At 34.5% G+C, this 17,790-nt stretch overlaps 1 protein-coding gene across 1 annotated transcript in view; it reads left to right on the top strand.

The window, feature by feature from the left end:
- LOC115217329 (calpain-A) overlaps window positions 1-17,443 on the top strand; it is a 49,572-nt gene extending 32,129 nt beyond the window's left edge. Inside the window, exons 12-18 of the mRNA XM_029786988.2 lie at window positions 1,259-1,316; window positions 1,853-1,911; window positions 3,880-3,948; window positions 5,084-5,162; window positions 8,577-8,693; window positions 10,152-10,204; window positions 12,364-17,443. Coding sequence (XP_029642848.1) covers window positions 1,259-1,316; window positions 1,853-1,911; window positions 3,880-3,948; window positions 5,084-5,162; window positions 8,577-8,693; window positions 10,152-10,204; window positions 12,364-12,387 — 459 coding nt within the window. The 3' untranslated portion in view covers window positions 12,388-17,443. The remainder of the gene's footprint in view (window positions 1-1,258; window positions 1,317-1,852; window positions 1,912-3,879; window positions 3,949-5,083; window positions 5,163-8,576; window positions 8,694-10,151; window positions 10,205-12,363) is intronic.
- Window positions 17,444-17,790: the final 347 nt, after the last annotated feature.

Below are 17,790 nucleotides of genomic sequence, written 5' to 3'. Positions count from 1 at the left end.
CAAAGTGTGCTATTCAAGCAATTTTGCTATTCAACTTCAAAAAGAACGTAAAGTAGCTGAAACTGCTTGTGATATTAATGAAATGTTTGGTGAAGAAATGACCAGTGAGTGGTCAGTTTGAAAATGGCTTAAACGATTTTGCAGTGGGGACCTGAGCCTTGAAGATCGTGAGTGTAGTGGACACCCATTTGTCATAGATGACGGTCAATTAAAGATCATCAATGAGAAAGATTCATTTACAACCACTCGAGAACTGGAAAAAGAACTTCAAGTTAGCCAGAAAACTGCCAGCAACTGTTTGCATGCCATCAGAAAATCAAAAAAGCTCAACAAATGGGTACCACATGACTTGAATGAAAATCAGAAACTGTGCAGATATGAAATTTGCTCATTGCTTCTTCATAACCAGACTGATCCATTTCTTGATTGTATTGTAAATTGTGATGATAAGTGGATTCTGTACAATAATTAAAAAAAACGTTCTTCATAGTGGCTGGACCAAAATGAAGCACCGAAAAACCTTCCCTAAACCTGAGCTCTTGTAAAAGAAGGTTATAGTGACTGTTTGGTGGTGTACTGCTGGACTCATCCACTACAACTTCTTAAAACCTTGAAAAACTGTTACTGCAGAAACATATTGCCATGAAATTGCCAAAATGAATGAAAAACTGCTACTCCTCTGTCCCAGATTGGTCAACAGAAGAGGGCCAATCATTCTTCATGACAATACCTGACCACACATTTCACTAATAACACTCCAGAAGTTGAGGGAACTTGGCTACAAAGTTCATCCCCACCCAGCTTATTACCCAGACCTTTCTCCTACCGACTACCACTTTTCAACCACCTTGATGGTTTCCTGTGTGGGGAGTTACAAAATCAAACCAATGCTGAAAGTGCATTCAAAGAGTTCATCAGCTTCAGAACTCCAAATTTTTATGTTACTGGAATAAACAAACTTGTAACTCGTTGGTAAAAATGTATTGATTGTAGTGGTACTTAATTTGATGAATAACATTTTTGTATTGTTGAAATATATTGTAATGAATTTCATGTTTCAAAACGTTGCTTACTTTTTATTCAGCCTGATACATACACAGATAGCTAGATTAAAAAGAAACCATTATAATTTAAAGCTTTTCTGTTTTTAGAAATCGCTTATCATCATCAATGTTTTTATGTTTGCTTTCTCATGCTGGTATGGATTGCATGTGTTTTAAGACACAATTATTTGATATGTTTGTTTTGATGTTTACAGGATATGGAAATTGACTCCTTTGAATTACACAATATCTTGGATGAAGAATTTAAACATGGTTAGTCAGTGTTTCATTTTGTAATTACTTTTGCTGTCTTTGTTCTTTCTGCATTTATATAGCTCATGTCTATCAAGCATATACTAGCATAAACACAAGCAATATATATTCCTCTCAAGGACCAGTGAGTAGTTTTGTTTTCATAGCAAGAAGCATACAAAAGATAAATTTTTCTTCTTGGAGAAGATGCTGATCTATAACCTCCAGATAACTTGGTACATATTTACCTGTACCTGGGTGAACTGAGATTATGAAAAATAAAGTATGAAGCCCCAGTAACACAATGAAACACTAACAGTGTATTTGAATTCTTGTCTGATCTACTTTTTACTTAAAAGGCTGGAAAATAAAGGAAAGAAAAACATGTATAATATAAATTTTCTCTTCACTTGAGAAATTGGCACATTATTTCATAGCTAGATAATGTGTAGCTAATTGATCTTTGGTCTGGGATCAAAGATAGCATTTTAACTTTAATATTTGTATTCTTTTATTCTTTAAATATTAGTTTACTTTTTTTTTACTGTATATTTCAGATATCCCTTATCACTACACTGGCTTGGATACATGCAAGAATTTTGTCTTTCTCATGGATGTATCCTTTCATACAATATTTATTTGTCATTGCAAATTGGTAGAAATGTTAGGGGGCACCAAACTAAATCATCATCATTTCATCATCTTCCTCGTCATTGTTTTAAGGTACACTTTTCCATTCTTGTATGAGAACAACAGAAGTTGTTGAGGCAAATTTACTACAGTTGGATATCCTTCTTGTCTCCACTCCTCACTTGTTTCCAGACAAGATAATAGTTCTCCAATTGAGGAAGAAGTTGGGCATAACAGGAATTAAATGCAGTGTGGAAGAGAGAAGATTGTGCTGGTTTGCATGTGGAGCTTATGAATGTAGACAGTTGCATACAAAAGCATCATTTATTTAATTTGAAGAACTTGTAGAAACAGGGGACCCAGGAAGACATATAGAATAAAGTCTTGAAGGCAGATCTCAAGATACTGAGCCTTACAAAGGAGGTGACAAAGAACTGAGATATCTGGTGCACTGCTGCACTCAAGAAGACCTGTCCACCACAGCAGATTTAATACCAGTGCTGATGCCACATAAAAAGCACCCAGTACATATTGTGGAGTGGTTGGCATTAAAAAGGGCATTTTTTATCAAGCTGTTTATCAAGTCTTCTGTTAACTCCTCCAGCCATGCTCTTCTATTTATCATTAATTTGTCTGTCGTCTATGATGACCAAAGACATAATATGGGAGAAGTCAGGGCATGGTATATCTGGCTATGACCAATCAGTCCAATGTATTCTTAGAAAGCTCTTCTGTAGATTGGGCACTGATGGTCTGCTGGGACTGAAGATCAGGAGTTAGTTCTGGACTTGTGCAGGTTGCATCTTCTTTGTGCCCCTACAATCCAGTTCTGTTCATAGAAGGTGACACCTCTGCTGGTGCAGATTTACCTGGCAGTGCAGTCTTGCACTTGCATTTCTCAGGTCAAGGGTTGATCTCAAAGCTCTTGAGTGTATCCTTGAAGTACTTTTTCTGTCCACCCTGCATGTGCTTGCTTTTCAGCAGTTCACAGTAAAACAGTCTCTTGGGAGTCATGTGTCAGGCATTCAAACAAGGTGACCTCCCCACTTGACTTGCACTTTCCTCAGCAGTATATAAATTCTTGGTAGATCGCTTCAAATGAGGACCTCTGTGTTTGGGACCTTGTCTTGCCTGGTGATTTTCCACTGCCTTCTCAGGCAGTTCATGTTGAAGCAGTTTAGCTTTTTGGCGTAGCATTCATAGACTGCCCAAGTCTTGCAGGTATAGGGTATGGTACACCTTCAACTTGGAGACCTAATATCTCTCCTTTCCCACACTAATTCACATAGCTGCCAGAATATTGAACTTCCCTTGGCAATATGTGTATCAACTTCATTGTTAATGTTGACAGGTCTGGAAAGTGTGCTACCAAGGAACTTATCAACAATCTTCAAGTTTCCTCTTTGACAATGATAGCTGATTCCATATTCCTCTGTGTGGTAGGTTGGTGCATGACCTCTGTCTTCCAAGTACTGATTGTTAGGCCAAAGTTGCTGCAGGCAGTAGAAAAGCATATCATGCCCTGCTGCATCAGGGCTTCTGTAGCGGCATTGAATGCGCAGTCATCTGCAAACAGGAAGTTGCTCGCCGAGTCCTTGGTCTTGGCCTGTAGCCTCTGCAGGTTGAAGAGTCTGCCATCAGCCTTGAATCTGATCTTGATGCTGGTTTCATTGTTGTTACAAGAGGCATTTGACAGCATAGCTGAGAACATCATTCCAAACAGCATAGGTGCAAGTACACAGCCCTGTTTGACTCTTAGTGACTGGGAATGCATTGGAAGTATCTCCACTGTCCAGTGCTCAAGAAAGCATGCCATCATGGAACTGTCACACCATTCCAATAAATTTGTCTTGGCAGCTGAACTTCTCTATGATCTTCCAAAGCCCCCTTTTCTACATTAAAATACCATTCATGATCTGTTTCAAGTACCAAAATCCTTAACTTTTTTTCTCAGACAAACAATTCTGGAAAGATTGGTTTTTCAGAATTCCTTGTTTTATGGAGTTATATTCTTGCATGGCGGGTAAATATTCCAGCTTTTGATGCTTCTATTGTTTCCCAAATATTTCTTACATTTCTTTTTTTTCCCCCAGTTTCATTGCAATTATTCCTTGTTCATATACTTTTATTGTGGTTCAATATGTCAAGGAAACAAGTTTGCTTTCATCCGCCCTCTCTTTTTCCCCTCTGTTGTTTTGTATGTTCACTATACCTCTGTGTATTCATGTTGCAGCCTTTTTCTTGGACATGTATCCTTATATTTACAAAGGAAGTGGATATATCTTACAGAGTAGAGGATGGTGGCTGGCTGCTTACTGGACAATGGCATTTTATTATGTATTATCTAATGAGTACTTATTTAGGTAAACTCCTTGAATTCCTACCTGCACCGTTTTTAGACTTCAGGAGTATCTTGCAATCAGTCTGTAACAATATTGAAATGTCACAACAACAACATCAACAGTCAACTGTGTTAGAAGAGAACATGCTACCTGGCAGATCTGTATTAATGGTATTGCTGCTTGGCGGTTTCCTCCATCTTTTGATTAATTCTGAATGAGCAGATCAAAATGTAGAAATATCTCAGCAAATAAACATTTTAATCATTATTTAGCGAGAGTGGGTGCTATGATAAAACTTTAACTCTTTAAATATAAAGTTTCCATTTTAAACTTTATATGGGGTTTGTTGGGGAAAATTTGTTTTTATTGCTACATTGAGCAAACCTATGGCATCGTTGATGCCATAATTTCCTCATGACATGGGTGGGGTATTATTTCAAGTTTTAATAACATCAATAAAGTTTCAGAAAAGTATTTTTCTTGTTGTTATCAAACCTAACAGATATTACGGTTTGAAGGTCATTCTTAAGCTGCCTCAACCAAGATTCATTTCACCATGTCAATCTAATACTCTTTGAGTTAACCAAATACTTGGTACCAATATCTCTACATATTTATGTATTATATAAATTACATGTTTGTGAATTGCATTTGCATTGATTTTTTTCCATTCTGAGATGACCTGCAAATTCGGGTATTTTTTTAAAACAAGTGTTTGCTTGTAGCTTATTCTCAACTCCACTCCTGTGCATATTTCCAGCTAGGTTTCTCAATTAAGTAACACAATTCTTCATTACATTTCATTTCTATTACCAGAGAATTTTCCAAACATTTGATGCCAATAAAACTGGTTCTCTAAACTCTTTTGAACTCCAACGTGCAATCACTGCTACTGGTAAGTTCTCATTGTTACAAACTTGTAAATTACAGGGCCTTTATATATTGTTATGAAGTTGATTTCACAACAGCTTCTTGTTTTTATTAACCAACGCTTTTCCCTCAATTACTTCCTAGACTCATTTAATCTTATTTCACAACTTCATAAGTCTACTAGTGAATGTGACCTGGATATTATAGTTAACAGTGTTGACAAACCATGTTTCTAAAATTGTCAAGAAGGCTGAGGGTGTCTTAGCATCACTCAGTAAGCTCTTTGACAGCTGCTCTTCAGCTATCTACTTAAAACTTAATGTGGCTATGGTACATCCACACTTAGAATTTGTATCATCAGTCTGGAACTCTTATCTTACTCAAGATATGAATCTCCTGAAAATTGCTTAGAAATTCAGAAATGTGCAACCAGATGAATACCTACCTTCAGGCATCTACCATACTCTGAACATCTTGCTTCCCAAGCAACTGACTTGGAAAATACCCACAAAATTATCCACCATCTTTCTGAAAACAACTTTCAGTGCCTTTTAGAATTCCATATGTCAAACACTTGTGGACATCCTTACAAAATCACAAAACAACACATCACCCATAACTTTCAGAAACATTTTGCCTGTCTCGGAATCACTGAAGCATGGAATAAACTACTCATTTCAATTGTTAGGACACTGCATCCTTCAAAACTTCCATGCTTCTTGAAATTCCCCAATAGCACACCTGATGTCCTCCCTGCCCTTCATTCACTGTTTACTTTCTGTGTATTATTCTGTGTACTGTACATGCAATTTTGGCTACCATTTCTGATGAGTTGTAGTACACCTGAGCATTATATACATTAAGTCCATTATTATTATATTACATATACACCTGAGCATATTTAATTTTGATTCACAACTTCACAGGGCTTTATTCAATGCAATGCAGCACCATGCCACTGACAATAAGTACCATATAAGTTATTTAATGCTTTCACAAGCCAAAGAGCTCCATAGAGCCAGTATTAACTACAGTGTCCAGTCAAAAGACATACTAATTAAACTGATAGTCTAATATAGTTTCCACTCAGTTATTTCACCCCTGTTATGCTATTTTTTAGTATCCGTTTTATTTTACATCTAGAGGAAGAATTATCTCTAGTAGAAGTCTTAACCTTTTAGCATTCATATTACTTTGTCACTTATTCACGTTGTTTTGAATTAATCATGCATTGTCTCATAGCTTCAAGATTTTGATGTATATTTTTAAATGGTATTGTAGGGTAGGTGTAAGAGGCCAGATACGAACAGCTTAAATGCTAAAGGGTTTAGAGAGGTTAGCTGAGGTGTACAAAGCATTGTTTTAATATTCCTGGTGACAATTAGATTCTGAAATAACAAATCTAGTAGCAACTGCCTTCAGGGCCACAACTATGAGATCTAAATAGGCAGGACAGTTTCTCAGTGGAAATTTAACTGAGTTGGACTAAATAATTGATAAGGAATTAATTCATAGATCAAAGTTGAAAGCTTGATGATGTCATGGTAACATACTGGGATAACATGGAACATTTCTCCTTGTTGCATGTTGTGGTTGTATAGTTCTAGTCCAATGATACTCGAGCAGCTATGAATGAAGACTTTCCATCTCTGACTTTACTGTCTTTTTTCAGTGTATCTAAGTCTACATTTTTTTTTATTTAAGATTGTCAGGAAATTTTTCTGTTATTTCTTACAGGTTTAGTAATACACATTGGCTCCTTGTCAGTTCAGTTTCTAGTATGAGGGTTGCTTTGTATTTTAGGATATACTATGGTTGAAAGTAATCAAAGAAAACCTGACAGATAAAGCAAAATTAGGTTTCAAAATGATTAGCCTCATAGAGGAGATAATACCTTATTAAGAGATGTTCAGATATACTGCATGACAAATCTAGCTAACTCATTGTAGCATGGAAATGCTACCATTAGAATATATTGATGATACAGAAACCCTTTACTTGTGTATTTACATTGCTGGACTACAAATGCAAAATCTATGAAATATTGCATTTTAAATATTCTGCCAGGGGTATTGGACAAGCCACATTACTTGTTAACCTAACTGAAAAACAGCTATTACCATTATATTGCTGTTTTTGGTGTAGTTTATCATCAGTAATGGAAGGTATCAGTCAACTCTGGGGCGAAGATTCCCTCCAATATTCAAATTTTCAGACTTTTTCAACTCATTTTAATTTATTATTCCCATACTTCCAAGTGAAATGGTGCAATATTCAAAAATAATAAACCTGCTTGTAACCATCTCTAATGTAGTGTTCGATGAGAAAATTAACGAAACCTTATCCCTTATACAATGTTCTTGATCACTACATTAGTGGTACTTAGATCAAACTCCCAATAATTCTGTCCATACATTTCTATTTCCAAGGGCAGGACATAACACTAGAGAAATGGCTGAATAGACATAGTATTAAACTACTATTAGCTCAAAGATCTTGAACTCAGATCTACTACAGGTCTTTCATTGTATATTTACTTAGTAAATCTTATTCTGCATATCTCACTTCACCTGGCTGTCATCTATGTATGTTACTTAAGATACGTATCCTCTCTAAGAGAAGATTTATCTAGTTTATACAAGAGCTAAACAAATCGCATCTACATATACTATATGGCACATTAAGTACATTAAAACATAATGTGTTAACAAACATAGTGTTTGCTATAATTGTAAAATTTCTATTTAACCATCATCATCCATTTTCCATGCTGGCATGGAGTGGAAAGCTTGACAGGAGCTGGCCAGCTGAAGAGCTTTCCAGGGTCCATGTTTGTTTTGGTATGGTTTCTATAGCTGGATGCTCTTCCTAAGACCAACCACTTTACAGAGTGTGCTGGGTGCTTTTTACATGCTATTGGCATGGGTCCTTTTATGTGGTACCAGCATGTAAAAGCACCAATGCTGGTGCTGTGTAAAAGCATCCAGTACATTCTGTAAAGTGATTAGCATTAGGAAGAGCATCCAGCTACAGGAACCATGCCAAAACAGACATGGGTAGTTCTTCAACTTCTGTCAAACCGTCTAACCATGCCAGCATGGAAAATGGATGTTAAATGGTGATGATGATGACAATGGTTAAATATAAATCGTACAATCATTGACTCATCACCATCATTTAATGTCTGCTTTCTATGCTGGCATGGATTGGATGGTTTGACTGAGGACTGGCAAGCCAAAAGGCTGCACCAGGCTCCAGTCTGATAAAGTAAAATTGTGATTGTTCTGTTGATGAGGAAAGGAATTCCCTCTGCAACCATTCTATTTTCTTTGTTAAAATAGTATGGAGTAGAGGGTAGTTTGGCTGCTGCTTCTATCTTTCATCTCATATAACAATATTGCCTCATATAATAATTCTTTATTCTTCCTTTATGTGACAGGTTATAAAATGAGTTCCAGCATTCATCGAATACTTTGCTTCCATTATGTAGACAAAGATTGGACAGTCAACATGAATAGTTTTCTCCTCTGTGTTACGAACTTGATGAAACATTTTAGTAAGTGTCTTCTGTTGCGACTGTTTCTGCTTTCAGTATATTCTTTACTCACTCCACCACTGTTTTTCAAATATGATCATCATCATTTAGTATCCATTTTCCATGCTGCCATGTGTTAGTTTGATTGGAATTGGTAAGCTGGAGAGCTGCACCAGGCTCCAGTCAGCTTTGCCATGGTTTCTATGGCTGGATCTCCTTACTAATGCTAACCACTCTATAGAGTGTACCGGGTGCTTTTAACATGTTGTTGCCATGGGGAGCCTTTAATGTGTCACCAGCATGGGTGCCTGTAACAGTGTCACTTGCATGGAAACCCCTAACATGTCACCAGCACGGGTGCCTTTTACCCATGCCAGTGATATGTAAAAGGCACCTGTGCCAATGGTTTTCTTTTATTCCTTGTCTTTACTACTTTACATGTTGGATAAGCTTTTTTGCAAATTTATATATTTTCAAGGATGTGTGTGAGTATACATGTACAGGTTTACAAACACATGCACACATATATGTATATACATAGTCTTCTATGACTTACACATTCTTCCCACAGCTATCACTCTCCCTTCCCCACAACTCCCATACTTACTTTCCCAAAACTATCACACTTTCTTCCCCACAGCTATTGATGTTAAAGCTAAGACTACTGGATGTTGCATTACAGCCATGTTTAATGATATAAAACAGTGTTTCTCAACTATTTTTTTACTTATGTCTGCTTTAATTCCAATTTTACTTGGATGTATCTTCCTAGCCATTCAATATTTAAAAAATCATATTTTTATAATTAAATATTATTAGAAATTGTATTGAAAAAAATATTTTGTGTATTGTTGGAGTATAACCAACATGGTGCAGATAAATTTTAACAGGAAAATCTTATATGGCCCAAATCTTATATGGCCCCCACCCAAAAGCCAAATGGACCCTGGTTGAAAACCACTGGACTAAAGCATTGCTTGTCCTTCGATCTGATGCCCAATAGAAGCCTCAGATGTTAATGTGGTAGAGGTGCCTTGATCAAAACCATTCTGACCATAACTGTTCACCTCTTTCTCTCCCTCTCTTTTAAATTTTGGATATTCTCTAGTTGTTATCAACCAAACTGTTCTTCCTCTTTTGAAGATGGTAGGGTGAAATTTGAATGCAGTTACCAAATATTTTTAGTATATCAACTGAATATATAAAAGCCCCATCATTGGCTTATCCATCATCATCATCATTTAGCATCTGTTTTCCATGCTGGCATGTGTGCCTTTAACATGTCACTAGTACAGGTGCCTTTAATGTGTCACTGGCACAGGTGCCTTTGATGTGAGACTGGCATGAGTGCCTTTTACGTGTCACTGGTATGAGTGTCTTAAGTGTAAATCTGATATATGTACACCACTACTTCATTTCCCAATTATATATATATATATATTTTTTCTCAATATTATCACTCTGTATTCTTTCTTTCAGATACATTCAAAGCTTCCCAACAAAAGGGTCAGATCATTTTGACCATTGAGAAAGTAAGTTGGACAACAGTCGTTTATCTTTCTGAGCAAAATGTTTTCTTCTTTCTGTATAACAGTGGTAGTGGCAGTGTACTCTGTTGTAGACTACTACTTTTATTACTCTTCTGACAAAACTTTCTTGAATAATTGTTCCGAATTATTGATACTAAATTGCATAATGGTTGGTCATTATTGTCATTATTATTATTAAGGCAACAGGCTGGTGGAATCATTAGTGCACTGGATGAAATGCCTAGTAGTATTTAGCCTGTTGCTACAGTCTGAGTTCAAATTCCGCCAAGGTCAACTTTGCTTTTCAACCTTTCAGGGTCAATAAAATAAGTACCACTTGAATACTGGGGTTGATGTAATTGACTCATCCCCTCCCACGAAGTTGCTGCCCTTGTGGCAAAATTTGAAACCATTATTATTGAGTGAGAGAGCTGCGCATGCCATCAAAGTGACACTGGGGTACAAATATATGAAACCAAACATACCCATCTGATAAGGGTACACCAGACACATGCATCACAACCATATGTGCACCATATAATGACCTTGCATTAAGATAAACAGTGCATCACTTTACAGGTAGGGCCCTGTTAGGATTTTCTTCAGGTTGAGTAGCTCATCCCGCTCAAAAGGTCCTTGAATGAGGGTTGTTTGAGGGTGATGAACAAAACACCTATGTTTCCAGAGTTAAATTTCTCAAACACAAGGAATTCCTCTCAACACCTGGCTATGATGCTTCTCCACTACTCCTGCCTTTGAGCAGAGATGCACATATCGTCAGCCACTAATGAACATGCTCACTTGGTGAAGGTCAAGCAACTGACAAGCAAATCTGTGGTTTTGAGCAGAATATTTACTGTAGCCCATCCTTTTATACCAAGACATGATAACACTTCCAATCAGTTAAGATTAGAAGTCATGAGAGCCACTTCTTAGTACTGGATCAGGGCATGCTATTATTATTCTTTTATTCTTTCACTTGTTTCAGTCATTTGACTGTGGCCATGCTGGAGCACCAGCTTTTAATCAAAGAAATTAACCTTTGGACTTATTCTTTTAAGCCTGGTGCTTATTCTATTGGTCTCTTCTGCCGAATTGCTAAGTTATAGGGACGTAACACACCAACATCAGTTGTCAAGCGATGGTGGCTGGGGTTGGGGGACAAACACAGACACAAACACATACACACACATAAATATATACTTATATATACAAGGTTGGCTAAAAGTCATCTGACAGTAAATCAAAGCCATTTCACAACTGAATGAATTTAATAAAAGCATCTACATATGAAATGTGAAAACTGTTCAAACTGAAGTCTTTGAATGACTTCATAATTGGAATGAATAAATAAAATTGAATATTATGTATTTATTGAATTTTAATTTACTTTTGGGTGACTTTTGGCCAACCCTGTGTATATACAGGCACAGGAGTGGTTGTGTTGTAAGAAGCTTGCTTCTCAATCACATGGTTCCAGGTTCAGTCCCACTGCATGGCACCTTGGGCGAGTGGATTTGGTATATGCAAACTGAAAGAAGCACATCATACATACATATATATATATATATATATATATATATATATATATATATATATATATATATATATGTGAGTCTGTGTTTGTACCCCTGCTATTGCTTGACACCAATGTTGGTGTGTTTACATCCCCGTAGTTTAGCAGTTCGGCAAAAGAGATGGTAGAATAAGTACTAGGCTTGCAAAGAATAAGTCCTGGGATCAATTTGTTTAACTAAAGGTGGTGCTCCAGCATGGCCGCAGTCAAATGACTAAAATAAATAAAAGAATATAAATATATATATATATACATATATATATATATATATATATATATATATATATATATATATATATATATACACACACACACATATACACACACATATATGATAGACTTATTATTTTTTTTCCCTTTCTCAGATAGATTCATTGTTTCAGATTCATAGGAGAAAGAGAAAGAAATACGATTGTATAGCATTAATGCCTTTCACTAACATATTTTCAGTGTAAGTGAATTGGTTTAAAATAATGACAATTAGGAACAGAAACTGTTTTGGTTATTGTGTGTGTGTGTGAGAGAGAGAGAGAGAGAGTTGTATTATTTTCTTTTAAATCACTTTTACTCTTTCTTTTAATTTCAGTGGCTGGAAAAAGTTCTTTTGTGATGGCTGATTGAAGAACTAACATTGGAGAGTTTTGTTTGAAGAAGACACTGAAAGAAGTTCTTTCTTAGATTCTATTTTAATATCTTTTAACACTACAAAGATATTAGGTGCTAATAACTATTGTAAGTTCCTGTAGAAAGGAGAGAAAATGGAAAAAAATATATATTTATCTCATATATATATATATCAATATATTTTTATCACAGAAATTTTATCCTGTTTTCAATAGGGTTATTGGAATTTAGAAATTCAATACCCAATTATAAATTTACCAAAATATTTTTATTGTAGAATATTTACATGCAAATATTTATTTTTTATTCAACTTAGGTAACATTCTTTGTTTTTAATTTATTTTAAAATGTCAATTTTGTGTGTGTGTTTGTGTTGTAAAAAATGTTTTCTTGTAAATTGTCCATTCTTGATGTCTTTGTGCTTCAAAATAATTTAGATTTCCTTGCTCTGACTCAGTTGCTACTAGTACAGAATGAAGAACACAATACTAGCTGTAAATGTTATGAAAATGTATGTAAAAACCATCAAAATATTTAGATATAGCTCTGTGTGTGTGTGTGTTTATATGACTGTATCTAACAAATTATTCTTTCAGTTTCCTTTTTGCTGAACATAAAAGTATACTTGTTCTACTAAAGTAATGTTACTGTTAGCCCAGACTGTTATTTCTCAAGATGGGCTACGAAGGGAAGGACAAGCATTCATGCACATTTGCACCACCACCCACATTTATATATCACACACCTGACCTACTTTACTCTACCTAAGGAGAGTTCAGCAAGGAGCAAATAACAAGAAACATTTTGCACAATATTAATTTAATAACAAAGTTTATTTGTTATTGCATTTATTAAAAACTGTGGTAATTTTAACTCATTAAACAAAAATGAATATCTGTGGTAATTTAAAGAAAATGGCAAAAAGAATTGTGACAACCAAAAAAGTTCAATACTTAAGTCATTTTACTTGAATTTAAAGAGTTATTACAAGTGTTGTAAAATCTGTTGATTACAAAATTAAAAACTTAATTTGATATTGCTTTGATTTGAATACAGTTCTTGATTCAAAAGATTCTTCATTGTGAAAAAATTCTCAAAGATGCCAGTAAATTTACAAAGTAAAATTCCTGCTATCTGCTGAACTCTCCTTAATTGGAGGTGGAAAAATAGGTTTTGATGTATAAAAGAGAGAAGTGGTGTGACATTGCATGATCACTGAAAACCATGCAACAAACAGCAGAAATCAAATAACCAACATATGCATTCATGCAACCTAAATAATAACTACACAACATAGCATAGTAAAGCAAAATATAAATTATAAAAAAAGTGTTGGTAATTGATATAATTACAGTTCTTATGTTGTTTTTCACTTCACATTATACTTTCAGCATTTTGATTTTAATGATGTATAAATAACTCTTCCTCTTTACACAAAGTGCCTTACACCTAACATTTTATCTATGTGTTTATGTTTTATATATTTGAATAGAAAGTTCTATTATTTTTATAAATTTATAAAAATAAAAGCCAAATATCAGTATATGAGGTTTACTGGTTTGGGTCAAATGATTTCCCTAAATTTCTAAAAGCCCAAGAACAAAACAACAAAGTAAATAAAAAACCAGCATAGAAATATATTCATGACAATTAATAATTAAATAGTCTCTTTTATTAGATGACCTGTGAAAGTGTCCTTTAATCTCATGAGTTTTGTCAAGAAGAGATGGAGGAGAGAGGGGGATTACTTAGTCATAGTATTAATTTCACATTAATCAGTTAATTATTTAACTGATCGTTAACTGATTAATGATCAGTTAAACTGGAATTAACAATCAGTTTAAATTGTTGTGGGTTAGTGGCTTTAGCTAAAAGCAAGATTAGAAAAGATGTTGTTATTCTGTTTAACTCAGTTTACTTAATAAAGGTAGCAAGAACACATTGGGTTATTCAGTTCAGTTTCAGATGTCTTTTTTGCCCAGATACCTAGGGTTGCATTATCCAGTGTGTGTCTTTCTTTTTAAGATAGTGGAGAATAATTTGAAGGAAATATAGTTGCTATTACTAGTAGGTCAAACAGCTAGATAGAAATTCCCTTGTTGGCTTACAGAATGTTGGAAATGCAGTTGTATTTCTAACTTTAGTACAACTTGATTCGAAGCTGAACATATTGAAAAAATGCTTTTTAAAGACATTAGCTCTGCATAAGCTCATTGATAAAATTAAAGATTTTTAGTTTAAAAAAAAAAAATCAAAGATATTTATTTTGAATAAATTACACATAATAAATTGATATTGATTTCTTTTGTAGACACAAGGTTTTTGATTAATAAAATTCTGTGACATACTTCTCAAGAGTAATAACAAAATTTGTAAAGTAAAATAGTTATGTGGGATTCAAAAGAGGATTACAGTCTCAAATTGTTGCTTGTTTAACCTATACTCCAAAACTCACCTGTATACTCTTGTCTTATTTAAGTTGATTGGGCATATGGATTGTTAAACAATAACAGTGTAACTCGTTAGTAAAAACAAATGAATCATGTCAGTCAAGAGGGAAAATATGTTTTGTACAGAAACTCCACCCATCAAATAAATGATTTGATGAATATATTTATTGTAAGTATATTATCTAATTGAAATTGCTCACAACCTGTTAGGAATGTCTGTCACTCTTAGCTTGATTAATCCATCGTGCTGAATTGTCACAGCTCACTTTGGGCTTTAGTACCACCAGCAACCTCATATAACTAATGAAGCAAAATGGGGACAATAGACTATATCACCACCAGGTCTACTAAAAGTACTTTATTTTTATACTATTGTTACTGTTATTTTTCTCAAACATGATAACTGTTTGTTTTTAAATATTATTAAGGTATTTTGCACTATCTATAAAGAAAGTATACTGTTAATGAAACATTTTATAAGTCAATATTATTTATCATAAATATCTGGAATTCCTTCATTTTATGAAGGCCTTGTAAGGTAAAAACAAATTTTTATTGCACTTATTTTTTTTTTTTTTTTTCCTGATGGAATATGAAGAAATCCTTTACAAGTGAGTGATGCCAATTATTCATACTCTTAAAGTAGCTTTTAAATGGATCGATTTCTTCCTGTAGAATCTTACTATACCAGAAAAGAATTGTCAAGAAAATATTTTGTTTGGTAGGTCTAAAGAGCTAGTACCAAGCTTCTGGTGAGGCCAAGGCTGCAACCCAACTTTATATTCTCTTGGATGCCATTTCATTGCACTTATGCTTTATTGTCTTCGATTTTCATTGCTAAGTTTACAATCATTTACAGCTGTAAATAAAAAGCTAATACATTTCTAAATCACAAGATTCCATAAGGCCGGTGCCTTTTCCTGATTTTTATTGGGTGTTTAGTAGATGAAAGATAAATCTCTCTTAATATAGGCCCTTGAACTATTACATGTAGTTTTTCCTACTGAAAGAATTGAACCCAGTACTACAAGCCAACATATTACTACTCATAACTGTACTCTTAGTAAAGTAAATATTACTTATGTCTAGGTGGACTTTGCTGTTGAAAGTTAAATTGTTGTAAATCCAGATCAAATAGGCTTATGATAAGAGGTAATCCAGCCATAGCCATTCCATTTTTTTCCTATGTACAGTGAACCCAAAACCACATTTTTCAAGATGGTTGGATGTGATTTGAGTGAAACTTGTGGCTATTTCTAGGAGGCCAAGCAACTACAAGAGGCTCCTTCATTAGCTTGAATGCTGGTGATCCTCTCAGCTGGTTGCCCAATATCTTATCAGCTGGACCATTTACACCCTCATTAAAAATATCACTAAATTAATTTGTCTAGAATCATATTTGCTATTAAAACAGAAGTTATTTCAGTTAAATCAGTCAAAATATTTTTTAGTAAAAAGACCATCCATCAGGGGCAGACTGAGAGTATCAAGAGCCCTCAGGCATAACTGTTCACTTTAGCATAACTTTAGCATTGATATCAAAGAGAGTTAAAGTGTAGAGTACAGGCTCCTCAGAGCTCCAGGCACTTGGGCAGTGCCCGAATGACCGATGGTTCAGTCCACTCCTGCCATCCATCATAAGAAAAATTCTGGGATAGATTTTTGTTTCCAGTCTTAAAGGTTTGAATTTCTCATAACTTTTCTCACTTGAGTTCAAAGCTACAGATTTACAGAAGAGAGTAGATTGGATGTTGTGATTTGTATGCCTTTCTCAAGAATACAAGTATTGCGATTTTAGTAGAGAATGAAGCCACAGCATGGGCTTGGCTCAGAAGAGGCTTCTTTCTTAATTTGCAAACTTGAATATAACTTTTAACAAAGCTCAAATTTCTGTTCTTTTACATATTCTATGACTACTCCACAATATTTTAAACTCTTTTACTACATTTTCAGTTAGAATAGTCATCATACTGATGACTAGATGTGCAATGAAGGTGTTAATACAGTGTCATAACTGTTAGTGACAGCTGCCAATTCTTGTTTTCTAAAACATAGAATTAATGTGTGTGTGAGAGAGAGTATACTCATTGCTGCCAGCAGCATTAATCCATTAACAATGGGATTTACAGTTAGAATGATTCCATAGTTTATCCATTATATGGTGCTACCAATTTCTAGAGATTTGAAAAGGCTGCAATTAGAATAGTCATTATATTATAGCTTTAATGTAGCATTGCCAACCAGTGTAGCATTGGAAGCATTAATTCACTGACAATAGGACTTCTAATTAGAATAGCTACTTATTGTAACCATTAAATAGGCAGCATACTGATGTTTATGATGTTGCAGAATTGAAAGGGTGAATTCAGTGGAAGCAGGATTGACAATAAGAATATTTCTATGTGGCTGAGAGTAAAATGTCCAAAATGCTATCAATCCTAACCAAATCCCTCAAAATGTTGTCTTGGATGAGTGTAATTTTTTTTTTTATCTCTTAGTATTAAAACATTTTTTAAATCTTTATTTTTACCCATAAAGGAATGGATTCATGTTGTAGAGAATATTGTCTGTTTGAATTTTATCTAAAAAAAATTCTAAAATCATCAATTTATATATATATATAATGTTAGGTATTCTTGCAATATTCTTACTATACACATTTTTGTAAATATATTTCATTCACATATTTATTCATATACTTATTCACACATATACACTTACATACTTACATATATGCTCCTTCACATCATCTATTAATTCACACAGACACACACTCACTCACACAAGTACTCCTCCATTCCTCACTATGTCATGGGAGGGGGTCATGATAAAACTGAAAAATCATACAGAGCCAGTAGTATAAATAGTAAATGTAATAGGCCATTAACCAAAGGTTTCATGTTCAAGTTCTACTTGATGCTTACTCTTTCCTTTTTTTT

Source organism: Octopus sinensis, linkage group LG11 (genome assembly GCF_006345805.1).
Source record: "Octopus sinensis linkage group LG11, ASM634580v1, whole genome shotgun sequence".
Taxonomy (NCBI): domain Eukaryota; kingdom Metazoa; phylum Mollusca; class Cephalopoda; order Octopoda; family Octopodidae; genus Octopus; species Octopus sinensis.
This window is presented reverse-complemented; position numbering and strand designations above follow the sequence as displayed.